Source organism: Falco rusticolus, chromosome 1 (genome assembly GCF_015220075.1).
Source record: "Falco rusticolus isolate bFalRus1 chromosome 1, bFalRus1.pri, whole genome shotgun sequence".
In the NCBI taxonomy this organism is placed as follows: Eukaryota; Metazoa; Chordata; class Aves; order Falconiformes; family Falconidae; genus Falco; species Falco rusticolus.
Window position 1 is genome coordinate 40634168 of NC_051187.1, and position 20567 is coordinate 40654734.

The window sequence follows — 20567 nt, forward strand, 5'->3', positions numbered from 1 at the left end:
GTCACCTATAGAACATACGGCTGAAGTGCTGGCCCAGGGCCTTGGCAGCCCACCGGTCATTTACCAGCTTTGTCCTTTCTGCTCCCAAGTACCTGAAATGTAAACGTGAGGTAGTAGCCAGCTCAGAGTTCAGCAGCATCTACAGAAAACGTGTACAAGAGAGGAGTTACAGGCCTGTGTCACTTACCACCCCGTGCAACAGGCGCACCAAAGATAGTAAGATGAAAATTCTGTGCATTTTTATTTGTGTGTGTGCATACACATATCTGCTCACATACACAGCCCTCTACTCCCCACCCCCCAGCAGGTAGGTTATCAGTGGGTAGCCGGAGGGGACACGACACTTCTTTGCACATGTACAGACATTAACAACACTTCCCGTGACACTTCAGTTGTAGGAGGGAAGTATGAAATGTAAAATTAAGTACATACATAACTTTTACAGTATTGTGACTTCCCATCTCAAACATATTGAGACTATTCTTCAGTGGCATAATCACTGTGCACACACACACACGCTGCATTTGTGTCAGTAAGGCCTGGGCAAATTAGTGATTTGACAAATTAGAGTCATGGTGTCAACCCAACTACTTAGCACCACGCCTATACACTAACCAGTGTGCCACTTTTAGCTACTAATTTATTTTTTAATAGAAAGCAGGGTAACTCTGTATTTTTAACATGACACTTAGCTAACTAAAAAAAACCCCAACGCAACTAACCTCCTGCACCTTTGTAAGTGAGCTTTTGGCCAAGAAAACAATTCAGGCAATATCAATGTGATTTAGTTTCTCCACAGGCTCGGCCTGGAAGAGCTTTCTTTGCAATCATGAACAATCAAATAGCTACATAAATTGCTGGGGTTTTTTTAATAGCTGAAGTAAATCTATTGTTAGGATGCAATACAGCTGGACTAATGCACGTTATATAACACAGTTAAAAAAAAAAAAAAATTCCTTGACCAAACCAAAACCAAAGTTTTTTTACAAAGTGAAAGGCAAGGGCCTGGTGGTGGTGCTGGGGGGGTGGAGGGGTGGGGTTGTGTGTGTCTGTCCATGTACATACCAGTATTATACATTTAAATATTAAAAAAAGAAAGCAAAGCATAATAACGGTAAAAAAGGACAAAGTACTAGAGTGCTAATATCAGGCTCCTGGCTCTGTAACAAACTTCAATCAAAAGGGCAAAGGTGCCGTGTGACAGCTGAGGGACCCAGGTGGAAAACGGCAGCTGCATGCACAGCAACTTCCCTACCACACGGATTTGGCTTTAACATGGTATTAGGCAATTATTCATCATAGGACTGATTTCTCCAGAATGACAAAAATATAATTTACATTAAATTATTAAAAATTACGAAACTAAACTAAAAAAAAAATATCCCCAAAACCAAAGGAAAAAAACCACGAACCCTTTAAAGTAAAACTGTAGGAATTTGGGAGCTAAAAAAGTTGTTCAAGACTACAGCACCTGCTGCATCAAAAACCCCTGACCAAATAAAACCCTTACGAAAAAGCCCATACACTTGGTAACACAGCAGTTACGGTTGGGCTGGTTGTTTTTCTCTTAAAGAATGACACCCCCCCCCCCTCCCCTGCACCCCCAGCCAGTTGTCTGGAATATCACTGAATGACAGTCATTTGTGTAAAGGAGCTCTTTCTAATGTCCAGCTCATTGGAAATAGGCTTAATTATAAAGAGCTAAGTAAGCCTTTTTTAAAAAGAATAATTTCTAAAATAGGAATGCTCTCCCACAGCGGAGAGCTATCGCACCAAATAATCAAACTTAGAGAGAGAGACACACACATGAAAATACATTCCGTTCAGAAAGCCCAGAGAAAAACTGTATTTTATGTGCCCTTAGTAAGTGGATGCCACTTTTTTTTTTCTAAAAAACTTTGAAAAGAACAAAAATCTAATTAAAAAATTATGTTACAAAAGGCACTATTAAGCCTGCAAAAGCATTAAGTGCAGTTTTTTCGGTTTGTACCAAATCAGGAACCTACTGAATGGTGTGCAGTTTGTGTAGAGAGTCACTGCAGCATGCAACGGCCATCAGGCCATCAGCGCTGGGAACGGGCCGCCTGCCCCACTGCCCCAGCGGCACCCAGGGCGGCTGCGGGCTCCCTCGCGTACCGTGTGCCAGCCCCGACTGCAAACCCAGCCCTTCTTACCAGCACAGCCTCGGCACATTCTCATTTTCTCCTCAGATTTACCTTGTAACCATTGATAGGTTTTTCTTTTTTTTTTTTCTTTTTTTTTTTTTTCTTTTTTTTTTTTTTTTTTTTTACTAAAGAGCTATCAACACCCGAGACCTCTGTTTCTGGCAGCTGCCTTGCAAGCTTGCCATGGAAAACTCTTTGAGTTTTGAAACGAGTTCCTCACTCTCAGCATCGTGCTGTCGAAACAAGTCATTCTTACAGAAGGCTAAAGAATAAAATTATTGACTGCTGTAACAAAAACTCATTACCACATCAAGACTAGAGACATAGTAAAAGCTTAGATTTCAATAAAAATATTTTTAGTCCTTACTCCTCTCTCTCTTTACAGCCAGGAAATAAGGACCCACATCATGGGTCACTACCACTAAGATATTACAAAGGACCGTTAAGGTATCTTGCTGGTAAATTCACTGAAATTATTGCTGATGTGCTTCTGTGTAATAACTATTAAAATCTGCTAATGTTAAAAGCTTCTGTGGGAAAAAGACCAGCTAATTTTTACATATTTTTTAATCTTCAAACTAACATTTAAAGGAATACTAGTCATTTCTATAGTGCCCCTTTACTAAAGCACTCAGTATATCACGGCATTTTTAACATCCTCAGAACAAGCAAAGACTGAAGGATTTCTGTGTAAATATATGCATATGTACACACATGTATGTAACTGCGTGTGTGTGTGTGTGTGTATTCCACTGTCTGCCCGCCCTGCTGGCTCTGACCACTGCCCTTGTTTACACACAGGTTTTCACACTCGCACTCAGCACTGGAAATGGGTCACCTCCTCGCCCAGGCTTTGTTTCAGGCTTTTCACCTTGAGCATTCCCCCTGCAAGTGGAAGAACATTTTACTTCTTGCCCTCAGCTCCCTCCGTAGGATCTCCCTGCGCTGGTGCGGTGCTCCCTCCAGACTGTCCAAGCAGAAGAAACACAATTGAGGGCTAACGGGTTCATCACGATAATGACAACTGGTGACAGTAAATACCACCATTTCTAGGGAAAGGTTGCCTTACTGGCAACAAGGGTTAATTCATAGCTACTGGACAACTGCACTGACTGTCGCTAACTTCTTGCGTATCACCAGTAATCTATCCTGAATATGGCATAAAGACATATATTCTTTTTTTTTTTTTTTTTTAACATACAGTTGTCCTCAATTGAGGAAAAATAAATAGCCAAATACAAACCTCATGTCACTTCAGTAACATTGTCGTTTTTTCCTCCACTCTAACAATGAAAATATAATTGAAGTTCCAGGAAGATGAATTGTATTTCAGTGGGCAGGAGGCTCTGAAAAATGGCGCAGTTTTAACAGCCTGTGGTTGACACAAGCCGGACTGTAGCGCCCGGGACTCCCAGGGTCTGCAGAGAACGAGGCGGCACTGCTGTATTTTCCTGGACTTCCTGGTACGGGGCTGTTTCTTCCTGAAGCATGTGGAAGGCCAGCAGCCATGGTTTGGGACTTAAATCTTGCCTTCAGCGCTGGACTTGGCCAACTGAAAGAAACGAGAAGCCGTTTTGTGTTTTGATAAGAAAGCTGCAATAAGGAGAGCAGTGCTTTTGCTCAGTACCGCTGGTGGACCTCAGAAATAATGCACCAGCAGGGGAAAATCTTAACTGATAAGAGATGGGTCCAAGAAGAACCAGCGACAGCGCACGGTGTTACATGCAGACATGCTCCCTCGTCAGTAAGACGTCATTTGCCCCAAAATAACCGTTAAGAAAAGAAGGGGCGCTTGTGAAGCAACGGGTCAATTTTAGTCCACCGCCCCCTTTAGAAAAGGGCATCGCGGCCGAAGCTGACCTGACCTGGGTCCGCGTGCAGCTGCTGCTGTGGCTGAGTGCGACTTCCCCTCGCCTTTTAAAAATAGTATCGGTGTTCGGGTGCCACAGCAGTAATACCATTTTTCTGTATATTAAGTGTCAGGCTTTTCTTAAGTCAATGAGAAATAGTATCTAAAATTTATTCAAAAGCAAAGTATTTCCTTTGTTAAATTAAAAACACTTTTCTATAAAAAACTTTCTTTTTTCTCTAAATCTTATCTTGAACAAGACAACTAAGACAATAAAGAATGCAGAATAACCAAAGGCTGATTCTAGCATCAGTTCTTTCTTTTATAAGTGAGGCAATTTCTTAAGACGAGCCACCACAGAAAACATGCTATAAACTGAAGATATTTTACAAGGGTTTTAAAAATAGGTAAAAAAACCCCACCCCACCCCCAGCTATGAAAGACATGCACTCACACAGCTTATTGAAAAGCTTTTGAAAATAACTGTCTCTTGAGAGACTTGCTGGTATCTACTGTTAGATCTCACTTTTGCAGTCAAAACCTGACACACGGAGCACTCTCGGGTGTCACTTTGCCTGTGGCAGAGGTAGCACTGACAGCGTACGGGGCCTGACCGAGCAAGCCTTGGCACCACGAATAGCTAACAAGAGTTGAATATTTAAAACAAGGGGTTTGTGAGCAACGTTCTGCAGCTGACCCGCTGAAGATTTTATTTCAACTCATTCGACTGAATTTGCGGAAATACCTTTGCCTGTCAGAGGAGGAGTACGACTCCACTGCTTGTTTCCATTTGAAAATGGTCGGGTATTTCTGTGGATCAATCTCTACTGCTTCTATGGCTGCGAAGACATCGCTGTCCAGCTTCGACGGCCACTCCCTAGAATATAAAGAGAACTATGGATTTGTTCAGGCCATAAAAACATCCCAAACCCAAAACATTTATTTTTGATATAAGCAAACAAATTGCCTGTGCTCCTCCATAAGCAGTTTCTCTATGAACTTTTTCCTGCAGGCCCACACATAAATGACTCTCCGTTATTAGACAGCAGTCTCATAAAATAGAAGTTCTGAAAATTTAATCTGAGGATATCCCAAGAGTGTAGTAAACACTTTGTTACTCTAAGTCAGGCTCATCCCGAAGTCACTAGCCTGTCGGATGAACGGTAAACAGCAAAGCTAACTGAAACTGTTTGGTAACAAAGACTTTTCTTCTCCTGTTTTAGAGAATGTATTCAGTTACCTAGTTGCAAGAGAACTGTACAAGCCACTGTACAAGCAGTGAAGCATTTAAGATGATCATTCAAGGCTGAGCGCACCTAGTGTTGCTTAGTATCCCATCATCTCAACCTTGCTGTTAATGATATAAAAAACATTGTGTTTTGCATACAGAAACCAAAAGGCAAATAAATGTTAAGGCAGACAATTCTTACCCGAGCAGGAATGACTGCTTAGGATTGTCATTTGTGGATGAAACCTTCAAAATAAATTTCTGGGAAGAAAGTTCTTGACGTTGTTGTGCCTCGTTAGTCCGAATTCCAGATTCCACGGACAGTCTCTCCTCTAGTGGTATTCTCTGTTCTGTCCTTAGCTTGGTCTCTCCAGGTTCACCTGTAACACTTGGCTCAGAACTTGCCGGAGAAACTGCATAGCAGGTCTTATCCAGATGGTCCTTGGGCATTCTCACCTGACTCATTCCTTCAGCCAGAATTCTCTTGTGCTCAGTTTTTCCAGCCATTTTATTGGCTTCTCCAGCACCCTCTTGTTCTTGGAACGACAGGCTTTGAAATTCTGACATTAAATTGCAAACAGGTAACACACAGCATTCATCTCCATCATGCAAATTCGTTCTGTCACTAATTACCCTTTCACTGGACACAGGATTACAAAATCCATTTTTGCTGGAAGAAGCTGCCTTTTCATAGTGCCTGGGGTGGTCCGACGTCTCTATGATGTTTGCTGTACGCTCCATCGACAAGATATCGCACTCAGCATCTCCAATAGCGTCAATGCTGGGTTCTTTGGACACAATAGGTTGGCTGATATTCCGTGCTGCATTTTGTCTGTTTTTAATTTCTTCTAAGCTCATGTCATCATCCTCCTCATCCAAAAATGCGCCAACAGAAATAGAATTGCAGCACTTTTTACTCTTGCCTGTAAACAATTTTAAGAAGAGCAACACATAAAAAGACTTTCAACAGAACGCCAATCAAATAAAGTAGGACGCTTTACGCTATTTCTTGAAGCCCTTTCTACATTTTTTACACAACAGCATGAACTAACCTAACTAAAGCTACAAATGCAAAATGACAGCATTATGGCTCTACCTTTTTTGCAAATAACCTTTTATATCCATCTGAGAACTGTATTTCCTACACTCCCCACCTCAGTCCTTCACCAGCAACAAAGGACAAAGTCATGATGAAGCAGAATAGAGCAGGAAAATGGTACTAGTCCAGAACAGCTTAAGTTTGTATCTCGTTCAAAGCACAAAGGCTGACGACGAGCCCGATGACTATCCTTCAGGGTCCTGGCAGGCCAGGTTTATCCCGGAACCAGAGCCCCTTCAGATCCAGAATCGCACAGGAGAGAAGGAGCACAAAGATTGGGGACTAGCGTGTGCCTTCCATAAACACATGGCAAGCAGTGGCCTAAAAAGCTTTCCTGGATTTTGTTCAGTGTGTCTTTCACCCTCAGCTATAAAGAATTACTCTTTTATTTTAACAAGTTATTTATTCCATATTTGTGGATTACAAAATTCTATACTCAAGACAAATTCCCAAGTGCTCTGAGTAAAGACATACTGAAGATAGAGGCTTCCTTACAGAAATTTCATCTGGGGGCTACAGTCAAATGAAGTACTTTGTATGAAAGATAAAGAACATCTAACGAGGTCTGTTCTAATCCTCCTGCATTCGCAGTGTTGTTAGCTACTTTTTCAATAGCACAATCAGGCTGTTTGGATAACATTAATAACAGCAACCACAACAGGGAAATACTACTTCCCCTGGGCACCGTGCTTTTTTGCTCCCTCTTCTCCCTAGGTACAACCTGTTGTTTATAGCATTTTCCCTTTTCTTACCAGAAGGATGTGGAGTTTTATATCTATTGCAGGTTTCATTTTCCCCTGTTTCTTGCTGAGCCTTTTCGCTCATTTCCCGATGACTCAGGTACTCTTCTAATTTTCGCAACCCCTCCTGGGAAGACAGATCAACAAAACAGCCCAGAAATTCCCAGTATTCAACCCACGGGAACCCCAGTTCATGAGCTAACTCCCTGCAATAAATAAAATAAAACGAATCATTTGTGAAGACATAATTATTAGTTTGACAATAACTTTTCTGAACACATATTATCGGCTATTAATAGGAGTACAAACGTGCAACTAGGCAACACAATTTCGCAACAATCAACAGTCTACAAAAGCCATGTACACATCCTTAGCAAACACAGTATCATCTGGTTCCTTCTAGAACATTGCTCAAATTTAATCTACTATTCTTACACTTAACACCACACATATTGCTATTTTCAAGCTGACTATCTAAACATCAGCTGGAGATGAACCCCCACTGATGCAGGCGTAATGTGACCGATTCTCCATTCGGTAGCTTTTTCTATGTGGGAATGGGAGAAGGTAGGAAGACATGAGCAGTTCTTTTAAAGGAAGAACTCTAATCTGCTTTTAAGAAAGTATGTTTTTTCTGTGTCTTGCTGATACACGGTATTTTAACAGCAAGGACACATACCACAACACACAGCTTCACAGACCAGCACACTGGTATTAGGATCTTTTTGTTCTGCACTTTTTGACAACCTCTCGATTTGACAGCAAAAGTAGGCTATGCATCATTTTACAAGTCCATGTTTGAGAAAAGCTATCTATACCCACCATCAGTAACAGTTAAAATAGCTTTCTCAGCTTTGGAAATAAAGCTAGGTCTCACATTGTAGCCATTTGGTTTACACAAAAACACAGTTAAAATCCAACTACAATATACTTCATAAAGTATTTCTGCCAGTAACTTTTGCCCCAAGATACTGATCGGTAAGCAGTAACTGTACTCTCAGCACAAGTCTTTTGCTCTTGCACTGCAATTTGTCTTTGCAATTGCACTGTTGCTAATTTTTCATACTGATACTCTTTTAGATACCTTCCAACTCTTTCGACACCCCTCTCCAGATCAGATTTCTTGACGTTATGAAAGAAGCCAGCTCTCTCTCGAGGTGGAGTCTTCCAAAGCCTGCGAAATTCTTCAGCCTTTAAAAAAACCAGAAATAATTAAAAAAACCTACCCCCACAGAATATGAAGTTAACTCAGTGCTGGCTAAATGTCTGCCTATAGGTCTAGAAGACATATAGCTGTGTGCCATCCTCATCTAAACAACTGAAGTTCTGCCACAAGTATTGCTCAACTCTAGCTATGAAAAATCTCATCTTGGATCTAAAGTTACTCCTCCCAGTATTACTGGTTACTTTGATCTCATAACTACTTATTAAAAGAGTAATACCATAACGTAAAGCCATCTTAAAGTAAACTGTACAGATGCCAATGCTGCCTGGTTTTAATTTGTGTACAGCAGAAAACAGAAGTATGTCTTGTAATTTTGCCATGGTCACTGGTTTCTAGGATGCAAAGGTATTATTTTTATATGTATATATTTAATTCCACAGGCTTACTGCCATTATTAGAATTTTTTTTCTGGCTATTTCCAAGTTTGAATTTGACCTCCTAAAGGGAGTCAACTAATGGATTTTTGCAAACTCCCAAACTCTCTATGACAAGAATCAGCAATAATGACTAAGAATTACATTCAGACATTAAAAGTATCTGTCAGCAATCAAAATCATGCACTGTTTGCATCCTAAGTAAAATTTTTCAGAGCATAAAATTTATTTACACTTCTGTCAGGTGAACAGAGAATTGACAAACAAGCTCATTTAGAAGAAAAAGCATTAAGCAATTTGGTAAAACTCAGTCCTGAAGAATTCAAGCATCAGTCGATCGGAAGTCCTCAACTGCATTTATTCACCTTTTCTAAAGCTGTCATACTTCCCGCATGTTCATATTAAACAAAGGAGTCAAAGAATGCCTGTAAGTTTATAATGGATTTAACTGGTATCTAAGTATCCTTCCTAAAAATGGAAGGGTTTGCTTTTCTACTACAGAATCAATACTTTTCCAAAACCACCCCAACACCTACTACCTGGTCATCAGTTTTCCCATTTAGAAAAATATATTAATTCAACAAACAGAGGTGATAAACTGCTTCTAACATCCAATGTCAATTTCTAGAAATGAGATAAAGACATAGTCAAGAATTTTTTAAACCCGTTTCGTAGCCACATGGAAAGCCTTTGTTTCAGATTAGCAAGTTAGAGCAATTATCTGTAAGACAATGAAAGGTCTGTCAAAGAGTGCTCTTTGAATAGATTCCAATAGGAAAAAGAAAACAACTTTCTTTTTGATACCAGAGGTTTCTGTTTTCAGCAATAAAATATATTTACACGTTTCTGTGTGTCTCCTTCTCTATAGGAAGATCCACCTCTTCAAGAAAAAGGGCTCCAAAATCTGTAACAGGAGCAAACTACACCACACAATGAACCATGCGTGGATCTTCTAATGGTTCTTCATTAATAAAAAGGATAAAAATAGGCATTAAGAGTCGTACAAAGCTCTCTCCTTACCTTTGAGGGGCTCATGGGGCCTGCGAAAGCTCTTATCGACAACACTGGGTCTTTGGGGCTGCCAGTATATTTAGGTAAAGTTCTCTGGGGGCTGTCATCTATCTGATCGGGTGACCACGGCGCACCTATTACAGGAGCTGAGGAATTGTCCTCTGCTCTCAACAGTGGTACGTAGTATCGACCTAAAATAAATAATACAAAACTTTCTTAAGAACTTTGCTACATTAGCCTGCTGCTTCTTCCTAGAATATCAATACACCGTGCGCTTAAGCATCTGACTTTATTTCATGAATAAAACTACTTGTAATTCAAACTCACTGTTTCAATATTGCTTGCTTGCTTACAGACTGTATTTTAGTACATCTCCCTTTCCTCTCAAATACAAAAATACCTGCAGTGATCCATATATCCCTTCGCTAAGGGTCTTCAACAAATTTCAAAACCTGCTTTTGCAAATGCCTAAACCCACACATGACAAAACAGCGAGAAGTTCTGTGTCACAGAAATTACACGACTCCCCAGCGTGGGCAAATAAATCTCGTGCTCTGTAAAGGTCTTTTGTTTGCTTTTAGATTGAACTTTCTGCTTCAGGCTGGCGGAACAAAATAAGGGCCGTGCCTACACCACAGAGCCATGAGGATAACCTCGTGACCACACAGGAAGGGCTCTGGCCACGTAGTTTACAAGACAAAAAGTTTTAGGTCCCTTGTCAGTTTTAGAGCTCCTCTTTGGTTTTCACAGCACTGTACAGTAGCACCATTTACAGCCAGGAACACTACAGAAAGCAAACAGAAGACAGCCAAGAGCAAAATACAGGCCTGATACAGTACAACACACTGAATACAGACCTTTCAAGTATTCTCTTAGTTTTTCTTTCAATTCTGCAGATTTATTCTTGCTTCTTTCACAAACGACCTGTTAATATAATTTGTTTGTTAAAAAAGCATAAGACATCAATCTCAAATCAATTGCAATGTGTGTTCTTTTTGAATAGTCCCGTTACTGGCCCCTACCCAGTACTTCTAATGTGCAGCAGAACAAACCACTAATATATATCCACATCCATAAAATGTATGCTGTCAAGAAAAGGCAGTGAATCATAAAATCTAGAACTTCTCTCCAGACACAATTAACATAAAATATTTTTAATGTTAATCAAAGATTTACAGTCTAATGATGACACTAGTGTCTTACTACAAGCCTTCTATCAACAACAGGCAGTATGTTTGAACTTGAAAAATATTGATTAGGCATAACATTTGGGGGGTTGTTGTGGACATGGAGAGACTTACTTCTGCTGGAGTTTGATCATACTTGTTTCTTGGATTTTTTACAATAGCGGGGTGTGAGGTAAGCACATTAACAACGTCCAAATTCCCAAACTTGCAGGCAAAATGCAGTGGAGTATCAAATCCCTGCAGAGGGGAAAAAGGGAGAAATTCACATGCACTTGGAATCATGATAAAGTCAATCCCACGTATTTTATTTTGAGACCCACAAAACTCATAAATGAAATGTCCCCTTCTATTCTCTTTTCTTCTCCCTTACGCATCCTTAACACCTTCCAGTTGTTTCCATAATATTAATAAACTGGCAAATATTCAAATCTTACCATTTTATCTGGTGTATTAAGGTAAAGGTCAACAATATACTGGATGCGATTCTTCAACATAGTGTCATTATCATCTGGATACATAAGTCGCATAAATTCAGGATTTTCCAAAGTGTCCAGTAATAACTGGCAGATACCAGGTTGATTCTCCTTGGCAGCAACATGCATGACATTGTACCGACACCCTTCCTGGAAAAAAAAAAAAAAAAAAAGGCAAACATTAGAATGAACTGAAATCTAAACAGCTTTCTTACACCCATACGCTTAACTGATTTAACAGTGAAAATACAAAGGTTCCCACAATGAGTCTTTCATTTACATTTTTGTTTCTTAATATTTTATCAGGAAAAGATATTTACAAAACTACGTTCAGAACTATTCACATAACAGTGAATTATATGATATCGTAAAGACATGCATTTTTATACCTACATTATTCTTACAATTAACAAAATTATTTTTACACGCAGCTATAGTCCTTTTTTTCACATCTTGGGAAAAAAATGTGGCAAAAAAGCTATATTAAAATAGCGCAGAATAAAAGGAGATCAGAAGTTCAATGTGCAAAAACAGCAGGAAAATGGGTGTGTATACATCAAATCCAGTTTGCTGTAACGTACTGCATACAAAATTCCAACAGCTTCACAAAGCTGGTCTGATAGAAGTCATTTGTCAAAGTAAGATCGCCAGCGTCTACGGACCAATACCTTACAGGTGGACTGCAGATGCAGAGCACGTTTTGAAGTGGAACGGTGGTGCTTAGGTAGGCAGTGCTGTAGGAACACCTCGTTACAGCCTAAGCACTGCCCCGTTCCTTACAATTATTCTGTTTATTGGAGGAGATCAATACTGCATGAAGACAAGAGTATTCTTTCACTACTGGATAAAACTATTCTTCCCCTAAAGAATTGCATACTTAGAGTCTTTAGCTCTTCTGAGGCAAAGCCAGCTCTCAGTTATGATGGGTGACTTACCCAAGACAGATAACTGCCGTGTTTCTCTTAGCTTTCACCTACTATCAATGAACAGTCAGAAACTTTGCACTAGGGGAGACAAGGTATCCCGAAGGAAGAGTAGGAAACAACATTCCTTCCAGTTCTGCTTGTCAGGCCTCAAAGCTGAGTCACTAAACCAGAAACTGGGGTTTTCCATTTTAGTTTTTTTACCTGTACAACTGTTGGATTGTCTCCCGACCCAATCAGATAGCGCGGGTTACTCCAAATAAGTTCTGAAAACGTTGCTATATCTCCTTTCTCGACAGCTTTCCGAAGTTTAGCAGTAAGATCTTGAGTACGTGGACTTTTGTAACTGTTGGCTCTCTCCTTGTTAGCAGTTTCAGTCTCGGGGGAGCACAAGCCATCTATCAAAACACAAGTAACATGTTTCTAGATACATTCTTCTCAGTGATCACTATTTTCATGCCCAGACAAAAAATAAGCTTTTAATCTAAAATATGTATTAACTTTGGGCTCTTTAATGTACAGAGGTAAAAAAAATTGAGGCCAATGACAAGACATTTAAAAATACTAGTAGTTAGTAATAGGGAGGGAGGAGAATATAACTTAATCATCTTGTAAAACTGTTTCAGACTTCAGTAAGGACTAGTGAATTTTAGTTACCAACTTGCTTCCATCCAAACTTAAAAGCAAAATTCAACAAGAAATAAGAATTTTCTGAATATTAAAACTGCTTTTGCAGTTCTATGACTACTGAGTCCTTTTAGCTACTGGGAACACTGTGAAATATGATCAGTGTTTACCATTTTACTTCTGAACTCACGAACTGACTTAACAATTAAGTACAGTTTTAATATACTGTGCAATTTTATCAGTGTCTTACTAAACCTGAAAAACCTGAAGTCCATGAGTAAAATCAAATCCTACCAAATATAATCATGGACTACTAAGCAACACATCTATGCAGGCCATTACCAACATTTCAGTTTTAGAAGAATAGCAACATCTTTTTGTGTAGAATTCATGCAAACCAGAACAATGACAACTGCTTTTAAAAGTAACCAGTTCATCGTAACACAGACCATAGAAACCATACACTGAAGGCCAAACCTTATGCTTTAAAACACAAAAAGCAGTCTTTCCATAGGTTGCTGGGGCTCTGACTTACTTCTGTGGAAGTTCTTTACAAAGGAAATAGCAGGGCTCCAACATACTTCTTTTTTTTATTTCTGTATCTAGACTTTGGTGCTCCTTTCTTGGAAAAGCACATCAATTAACATTAAGGATGACTTCTCCAGTGACAGTATCATTTTATACAGAAACAGAACCAGATCTGAATTAAAAAAATTAAGATATGCTTTTTATTGCCTGTTTCTAACTTATTTCACAGAAAAAATATAATTAAGTATTGGTTGTCCTATCTATTTATACAGCAATTTTATGTGGTGAGTAAGCTCTAGAGCTATGATCTAACATCTGTTCACAGCTTATCTTAAACACCACCACTCTAAAGGGACTTCATTTATTAAGATGCTTCACCCTTGCAATTTTTTGCTGTTACTAGTGTGTTAGTTATTAAGTTGTTGCTGCTTCTCTCAGAAAAAGTTAACAGACTGTATATCGCATCTACTGTACACAGACGACCACCCTCACTTACCTCTGTTAAATGGTCCCATTTTCACTGGAGACAAACATAAAGAGGACTTGCTTGGAGATGGGAAATAATCACAGATTCCTTTAGCAAATTTCTCAGCATCCTCTCTGTTTGAAAAAGCTTTGAAACGGGAACCCTTAATCATCTTAACTGCTTGGAGAGCTTCCTTTTTATCTTCATAAACATGTATTCTCTCTGCAACAAAGTACAATCAAAGTTAAGCTATTCCAACAATCTCAGATTTGGTCCTAGAAAGAGACTACAAAATTCTTTCAGCTTTGGCCTCAACAAACTGTTTCTCTACCAAACATGGCAAAAGAATCAAAACTCCTACTAAAATTTCTCTCTCGGATAGAAGAATTTTACACACTCCAGCTAACATCAGGTGGTACGTGTGTACAGTGTTTGGCTGTTTGTACCCATCAGTATCTGAATGTCCCTTCTGAACAGATGGGCCAGCTCCAACAAGCACGTGTTTAACATCCCGACTGAAATGCAAACTCAGAGCTTATTCACCCTGCATTACTCTCCATGTTCTACCGCCCACAGTCAACTGTGTAAGTGATCCACTGTCACAACATTAAGACCTCCACACAGAACCTTAGATATTAATCAAATCCTTCTCCTTCCTCTCCTTTTGCATTAATGTTAACTTGTTCAAATTAAGATATCTGAATATACTTTTTATCAGAAAGAATATTTACCACTGCCTCAGAGTAAAAGATCCTTTATGCACTACTGTAATACTGACACTAGGTAATTTAGTAATTCCTTATTGCAGTACTCATCAATATGTGAAGAATGACTGATGCCTCTAGATAGCATTTGACATGAAGATAGAAAAGAAAGTACAAAATCTGTTAGAAAAGATCATTTAAGCTTCAACTGATGACAGTATAAATAGGTCTTCCGTTGTTTATTTGTAGGATTACTTTTTATTCATGAGAGGGATTAAAGGCACAGGATTGTCTATGAGAGTAGCAGTAGGAAATAATTTTCTCCAGCTGAGCTACACGGAGCAGGGGATCCTCATGTCTATCAACTATTATTGCAGAACACCTGGAATGTCTTTAACTGTTTCTACACCTCAGAAGACCCATTTAGACATGATTGTAAAATGTTTATCGTTGGAAATAAAGGAAATGAATATTTACCATTCCTTGCCAATATGTCATCATAAACCGGACAAACACCATAGAACAGTGGAGGATCTTTGGACAGGCTCCGAGTACTAATTTGTGAATCAATACATCCTGCTCCACAGACCGGAGCTGAACAGTTTGTGTGCATCACGGAGTCTTCTTCTGGAGGGTTCAGACCTACACAGTACCCAAAGTCTACATCTTCGGAAACGCTTCCATGACCGTTGTGATTCACTGCCACAGTTTTCAAACCCGTTTGTGCTTCTGCCTGGCTGCTATCAGATGGGACATTTCCAGAAGCCTCCTCTGATACAGCAGATCCTTTTTCCTCCAACGCTCCTTGCTGCTCCAACAATGACTGAGCCAATTTTTTTTCAAAAATAAACCTAGTGGTTGAGGTAATAGGCCCACATTTCAGTCCTGCTCTTACAATTTCTTCTCTAAGCTCATCAGGGGTGAGCTGCTTCAATCGGGATAATATTGCATCCATTGTTATTTCACCTATAGGAAAGGTTAAAGACAGAGAGAAAAACTGTAAAGAACAACACTACTTTTTTTCTGCTATTTAAAAACTGTGTTAAAAACAAGGAAAAAAGTGTCTCATAACAATTTCTCTGATTCTGAATAGATTATTGCAGTTGCAGAGAAGACAAAATACTTTTCAAACCAACACATTAAAAACATTTTTAAGCTGTAAGGCTTACACCAAGAGTTACTTTCCTCCTCTCACAACTACTTGAAAGATATGTACAGTTTACATTTTATTCTCATTTGTCCTTTACAAATTTCTTTTAAAGTCAAAAATCAATCCAGAATATTTACGCATGAAAATGTATGACAGGCTGAGAAATACTTGATTCCTGCCAAGAAAGGCACGATCTGTCCACATCACGGAATACAAGAACATGCCGACTAGGTAGCCCCAGTAAGAGATTCCAGTTAGGCAACACCTACAGCTAAAAGCACAACACTCTTTCTATTATTTCCATAAGAACTTCTACCTGACAAAAGTATAAGGCGTAAGTATGATGCAGCAACCATGGGAGTCTACCTCTGGCTATGATACAAAGCTGGAACTATTTACACAACATGTTGTTTCCCAGCCCCCATTTTGAGAGCAAACACCAGAAGACGAGAACAGCTGATCTTTTCACAGTTCCCTCTCCCACAACAAGTGGGAGCTAGAAGTATTTCTCCATTTTCAAAGGAAAATCCTTCTCCCTGGTATGATACCAGAAGTCCCCCAGGTCACCTAATCCACACACTAACAGCTTGTGCACTGGTCAGCAAGAAGATACTAAAACCAATGCGATGCCAACACAAAATTTCTTACTGTGAAAAACACAACTGAAAAATACAGGATTTGGGCAGCTCAAGAACATAGGAAGCTTTAACGTTATTCCATCAGATACTGCATCCATGTGTCTCCACAAAGGCTGTGACTTTTTCCTGCTGTACACCAGTTTGAAAGAACAGCCTCAGGCCAGGAACGACTAGGCTGTCACATTCCTTCAGCCTGCTTTCACCCCCTCCTTAAACTGACCCTTCCTTCCTCACCAGCCTTTTTCTAGGTTATACTGGTTTGGATAGGCTTATATGGCATTTTTAGTACTTTATTTTCAATTCCAGGTTTCAGCCTCAGTTTATGAGACTTAAGACTACCAGAACACACATTTGCAGCTTTTCCACATGAACCGATTTCTATTTTTTTAATCACGTTAGATTTGGAATAACAGAACTCCTAATCTTACTCCGTTAGGGAGGAAGCAATCTCCCAGGTAGGAAGTCATTATCACCTGTAATTTTAAGTCAAATTTCCTCAGAAGATCATTTGTGGATGCACTGGCAGTTATGAGGAATGACCATAATTTATGAGCTCTCCTGCTTTATGAGCAGGGTGTGCGAGCAGTCATTAACACGTCAGAACACCCACTCTGATGGGCAAGAACCTTGGTCTCGGACACTAATGTGAGGCTTGGACAGTGAATGGCTGCACCTTAACACAGCAGGGATGCAGCGTTCCAAGTACTGAATCCTAATTACTCATTTTGTCTCAGTGTACAAACTCAGAAATAATTCAAAAATTGCATCTTCATCATAGCCTCACAAATAGTCAAAATCCTTTATTTTTCCACACGTATTGCTAAAATACATCAACAAAATAGACATGACAATTTTGCCTTTTAAATTACGCAAGGATCAAGCTGGTAAAGAACTAAATTTTTCACATATTAAAAAAACCAAACACACAGAGCAGTTTTAAACATTATTATACAGTAGTAAAAGAGCAGTTTTAATAACTTTGAGCAACAGTCAATATAACCAAGTAAAATCTTCATTAGAATCTAACTTCAAAAATATTACATTTCTAATACTATGGAAAAATATGTTAATACCAAGCTTCAAGTAGGTTTTCAAACATTATTACAACTTGACAGTTACATGAGTTGGAGGTTTGTTTTCTTGGAGGGCTGCTTCCTTTGAGAGTTGTTTCTTTTTTATGACTGTCCGATTTTAAACATCTTGTGGTTAGAGAACATACCTCAGTCACTGAATATTTCACGAATATTAACAGGAACCTTACTGAAATGATGGGAAATGAAGAGTATTGCAGCTTAAAAAAACAAAAAAAACCTGCAGTAAAGCCACAGCTGATGCTGCTGAGCTACCTCCCCAGAGTATTCTAGTTCCCTTATGATTCCTGAACCTCCAAGCAACCTCACTGTTACAACTATCTGACTTGCTCACAAGACCACAGAGAGAGATATGAAAGATCTCCTCACATATTTTGGATTCTTAATCCTCTGTTTTTTTAAAATAGATTTGGTGCCAGCATGTTGTAATCAAGGGATAAAACGTGGCCCTGAGGTCAATTATAAAAATATCAAAATTTGCTATTGTAAGGATTTTCTTTGAGACTGCTTAACTAAAAAAACATAACAAAGATGAAAAAAATCAGAGGCAAGGGAGTTTATTGCAGAAACAACCCACTGAAAACACTTCAAGAGTCAACATAACATACGACCTTAAAGAATTAACTCAGGACATGCTCCTGTTTTTAGGGTTCAGAACCAGCACCATCATTCTGCCGAAGAGCAGACCCTTACATATGTGTAATTCACATACATAAGAATACACAGGCACACACAGAATCTTTCTTCTTAGCTTGTGGTCAAGTCAAAAATGTCGGGACAGTGTGCTTTCTCTGGTATCATGTTTTGATAGAACTTAGCACCTAAGATTTTCTTCCTCATCTATGTAAGAAAAAGCACTTATTTCATGTGTCCGTTGTAACTCAAGCACAACTAAATCAACAACTGAAATGACAAAGCAGACCAACAGTGAAGAAATCAATCTTTGATTTAGGAGCTACTGTTATCGCCGAGAGTTTTCTAAAATAACCTTGCTGTAGAAACAGGGAAAATGTTGGAATAACAACATAGAATTTTCACAAAACATGTGTGTGTTCTGACATCAAGTTTTCAGCTGACACAGATAATAAAAATTTATTAATTTTTAACCACATCACCTATCCTGATCTGTCCAAAACAAAAGGCAGGGCTTGCAAACCTGACAAAGAGCAACTGCCAGTCTTAAGATAGTCCTTCAATCATGTGCTGCATGCAGGTGCAGAAACTGATTATTTGAACCTTAAAATGCATTTTATGTAACTTCAAGTGATGCAGAGCACAGCCACCACTGATGCAGTTACCTTTTCTGGTTCAGCACACAAGGTCTAACAAGTTACCTTCTTTAGTGGCTTTATAAACATCAGTAAGTGCTTTCACAACTACACTTTTGAGACTTCTTCCAAATCAACATCTGGAAGAATGGGTAAGAGATGCATTTTCCCTTGTCTTACCACATCAGCATGAAACAGCAGAATCTGTTTCCAAAAAAATTAAGACTACCACCACGAGAGAACGAACAACTGACTTTTAAGGATCGTGATGTTATTTTATTCCACTACTCATTAAATCCTCCAGTAAATATGTGATGTAACAAAAGAGACTTCTTTTTGTTTGTTTTTTTTTTCTTTTCGAGAGAGGAATTAAGTGAGAGAGCATCCCGCCTTTGGTTGTGCCCCGACTGCCAGGATTTGCCCGTGGCAGCGCCGCCGTGGCTATGCCATCGGGTGCTCTGTGCTGCCTGTTGCCAAACTAGCCAACGGCTAGGGACTGCGCGGCTGAAGGGCCAGCAAGGCGGACCCGGAATAACCTACGGGAAAGCCGCGGCAAGGGCGGGGGAAACCAGGCCGATCCCTCAGGAACGGGGCGACAGCGCCTTCGCAGCCGCGGGAGCGGGCCCCGGCAGGGCGCGGGGGCGCCCATGACAAAGGGGCCCGGGGTGGCGGGGCCCGGCCCCGAGCTCCGCCCGCGGGAGATGCCCGGGCCGCGGCGGCAGGAGGGGCGGGAGGCCGAGCGGCCGCAGGCCTCGCCGGGCGGGGCCCGCTGCCCGCTGCTGATCGGGCCCCCCGCAGGGCCAGAGGCATCCCCCCGCCGCCCCCCGCGTCTCTCACCTGAGCGGCTCCCACGGCGGCGCCGGCTCCCCGCAGAGAGCGGCGGCGAGGAGGAGAGCGGGGCCGGGGAGCAGATGGCGGCCGGCGCCTCGCGGCCGCCCGGCCTCCTCTCCAGCAGCCGCAGCAGCCAGCCCACGGCGCCGATGACCGCGCAGGCGGCCAAGAGCTCCCAGCCCAGCCAGCGGCCGCAGCCGGCTTCCCACAGGGAGCCCCAGCCCCCGGCGGCCCCGACCCACCGCTCCATGCCCCGGCCCACGTCCCGCACGCCGGCACTCCCCGCCCGCCCTGCAGGGACGGTACCTCAGCGGCCTCCCGGCTTCCGTCCCTCCGCCCCGCCGCCGCCTGACGGGCGGGCGCGGCAGCCCCGCCCCGCTGCCTGACGGGATGGCACCGCCCCGCGCGCGGCGCTCGCTGGCGGGAAGGGGGGGCCGCTGCCGGCGCCTGGCGGGAGGGGGCGATGGCGCGCGAAGGGCCGCCCACTCAGCGCCCCCCAGCGGCTTGCCGTTACCCCCCGGGTACCGCTCCCCGCTGCCGGCGGGACGTTTTGCAGCCACCGGGACGGGGCAGGCGGGATCTTGCCGCCCCCCTCAGCCGGGGGAGGTCGCACAAGCCCTGCACGAAGGAAGGCTCACTCCAAGCATTAATCTCAAAACACCACAGCGGCCTTGGCCGAGCTGGCAGAGAAGGGAGACACGCAGGAGGCAGCCCCCAGGGCGCTCGGGCCCGCTCCCAGCTGCAGGCCAGCCCGCCCCTAGGCTACGAGCGCCCTGCCTCCCGGGAGCAGCACACCTGCGCCGCCAGCTGCTTCACATGATGAGACAAAACGGCGGCCCCCGGGGGAGGTGGCAGCGGCCCTTCACTCACCCTGTTCAGTGTGACAAGCAGGGGACAGTGATGTCTCCTCATCACCGCAGCTGGCTAATTCGGAATCCAGCCCACTCTGAGCGCTCTCGGGCTGCAGGGGCTGGCAGTGAGACACTCATT

At 41.6% G+C, this 20567-nt stretch overlaps 1 protein-coding gene across 2 annotated transcripts; it reads right to left on the minus strand.

Moving 5' to 3' along the window:
* Nucleotides 1-217: 217 nt before the first annotated feature.
* Nucleotides 218-19947, minus strand: ANKLE2 (ankyrin repeat and LEM domain containing 2). 2 transcript variants are annotated; one of them, XM_037376140.1, is made up of 13 exons: nucleotides 19884-19947; nucleotides 15077-15565; nucleotides 13926-14117; nucleotides 12479-12672; nucleotides 11313-11501; nucleotides 10993-11115; nucleotides 10549-10615; nucleotides 9701-9882; nucleotides 8166-8272; nucleotides 7094-7287; nucleotides 5445-6165; nucleotides 4760-4891; nucleotides 218-3717 (listed from the first exon to the last, which is right to left on the minus strand). In XM_037376140.1, the coding sequence occupies exons 2-13, from the start codon at nucleotides 15552-15554 to the stop codon at nucleotides 3495-3497; spliced, it is 2802 nt and encodes a 933-aa protein (XP_037232037.1). In that variant the 5' UTR covers nucleotides 15555-15565; nucleotides 19884-19947; the 3' UTR covers nucleotides 218-3494. The 2 variants fall into 2 exon arrangements, with proteins under 2 accessions (XP_037232037.1, XP_037232028.1); XM_037376131.1 differs by lacking the exon at nucleotides 19884-19947 and adding an exon at nucleotides 19584-19842.
* Between the last annotated feature and the right edge of the window lie 620 nt (nucleotides 19948-20567).

Bases quoted from the DNA above. Each gene is read 5' to 3' on its own strand.
- ANKLE2 (XM_037376131.1), bottom strand. From the start codon at position 19,827: ATGGAGCGGTGGGTCGGGGCCGCCGGGGGCTGGGGCTCCCTGTGGGAA. The intron at 14,118-15,076 runs GTAAATATTCAT...ACTTTGTTGCAG, and splicing joins TGACATATTGGCAAGGAATG to AGAGAATACATGTTTATGAA. The intron at 4,892-5,444 runs GTAAGAATTGTC...TTTATATTCTAG, and splicing joins AAGCAGTCATTCCTGCTCGG to GGAGTGGCCGTCGAAGCTGG.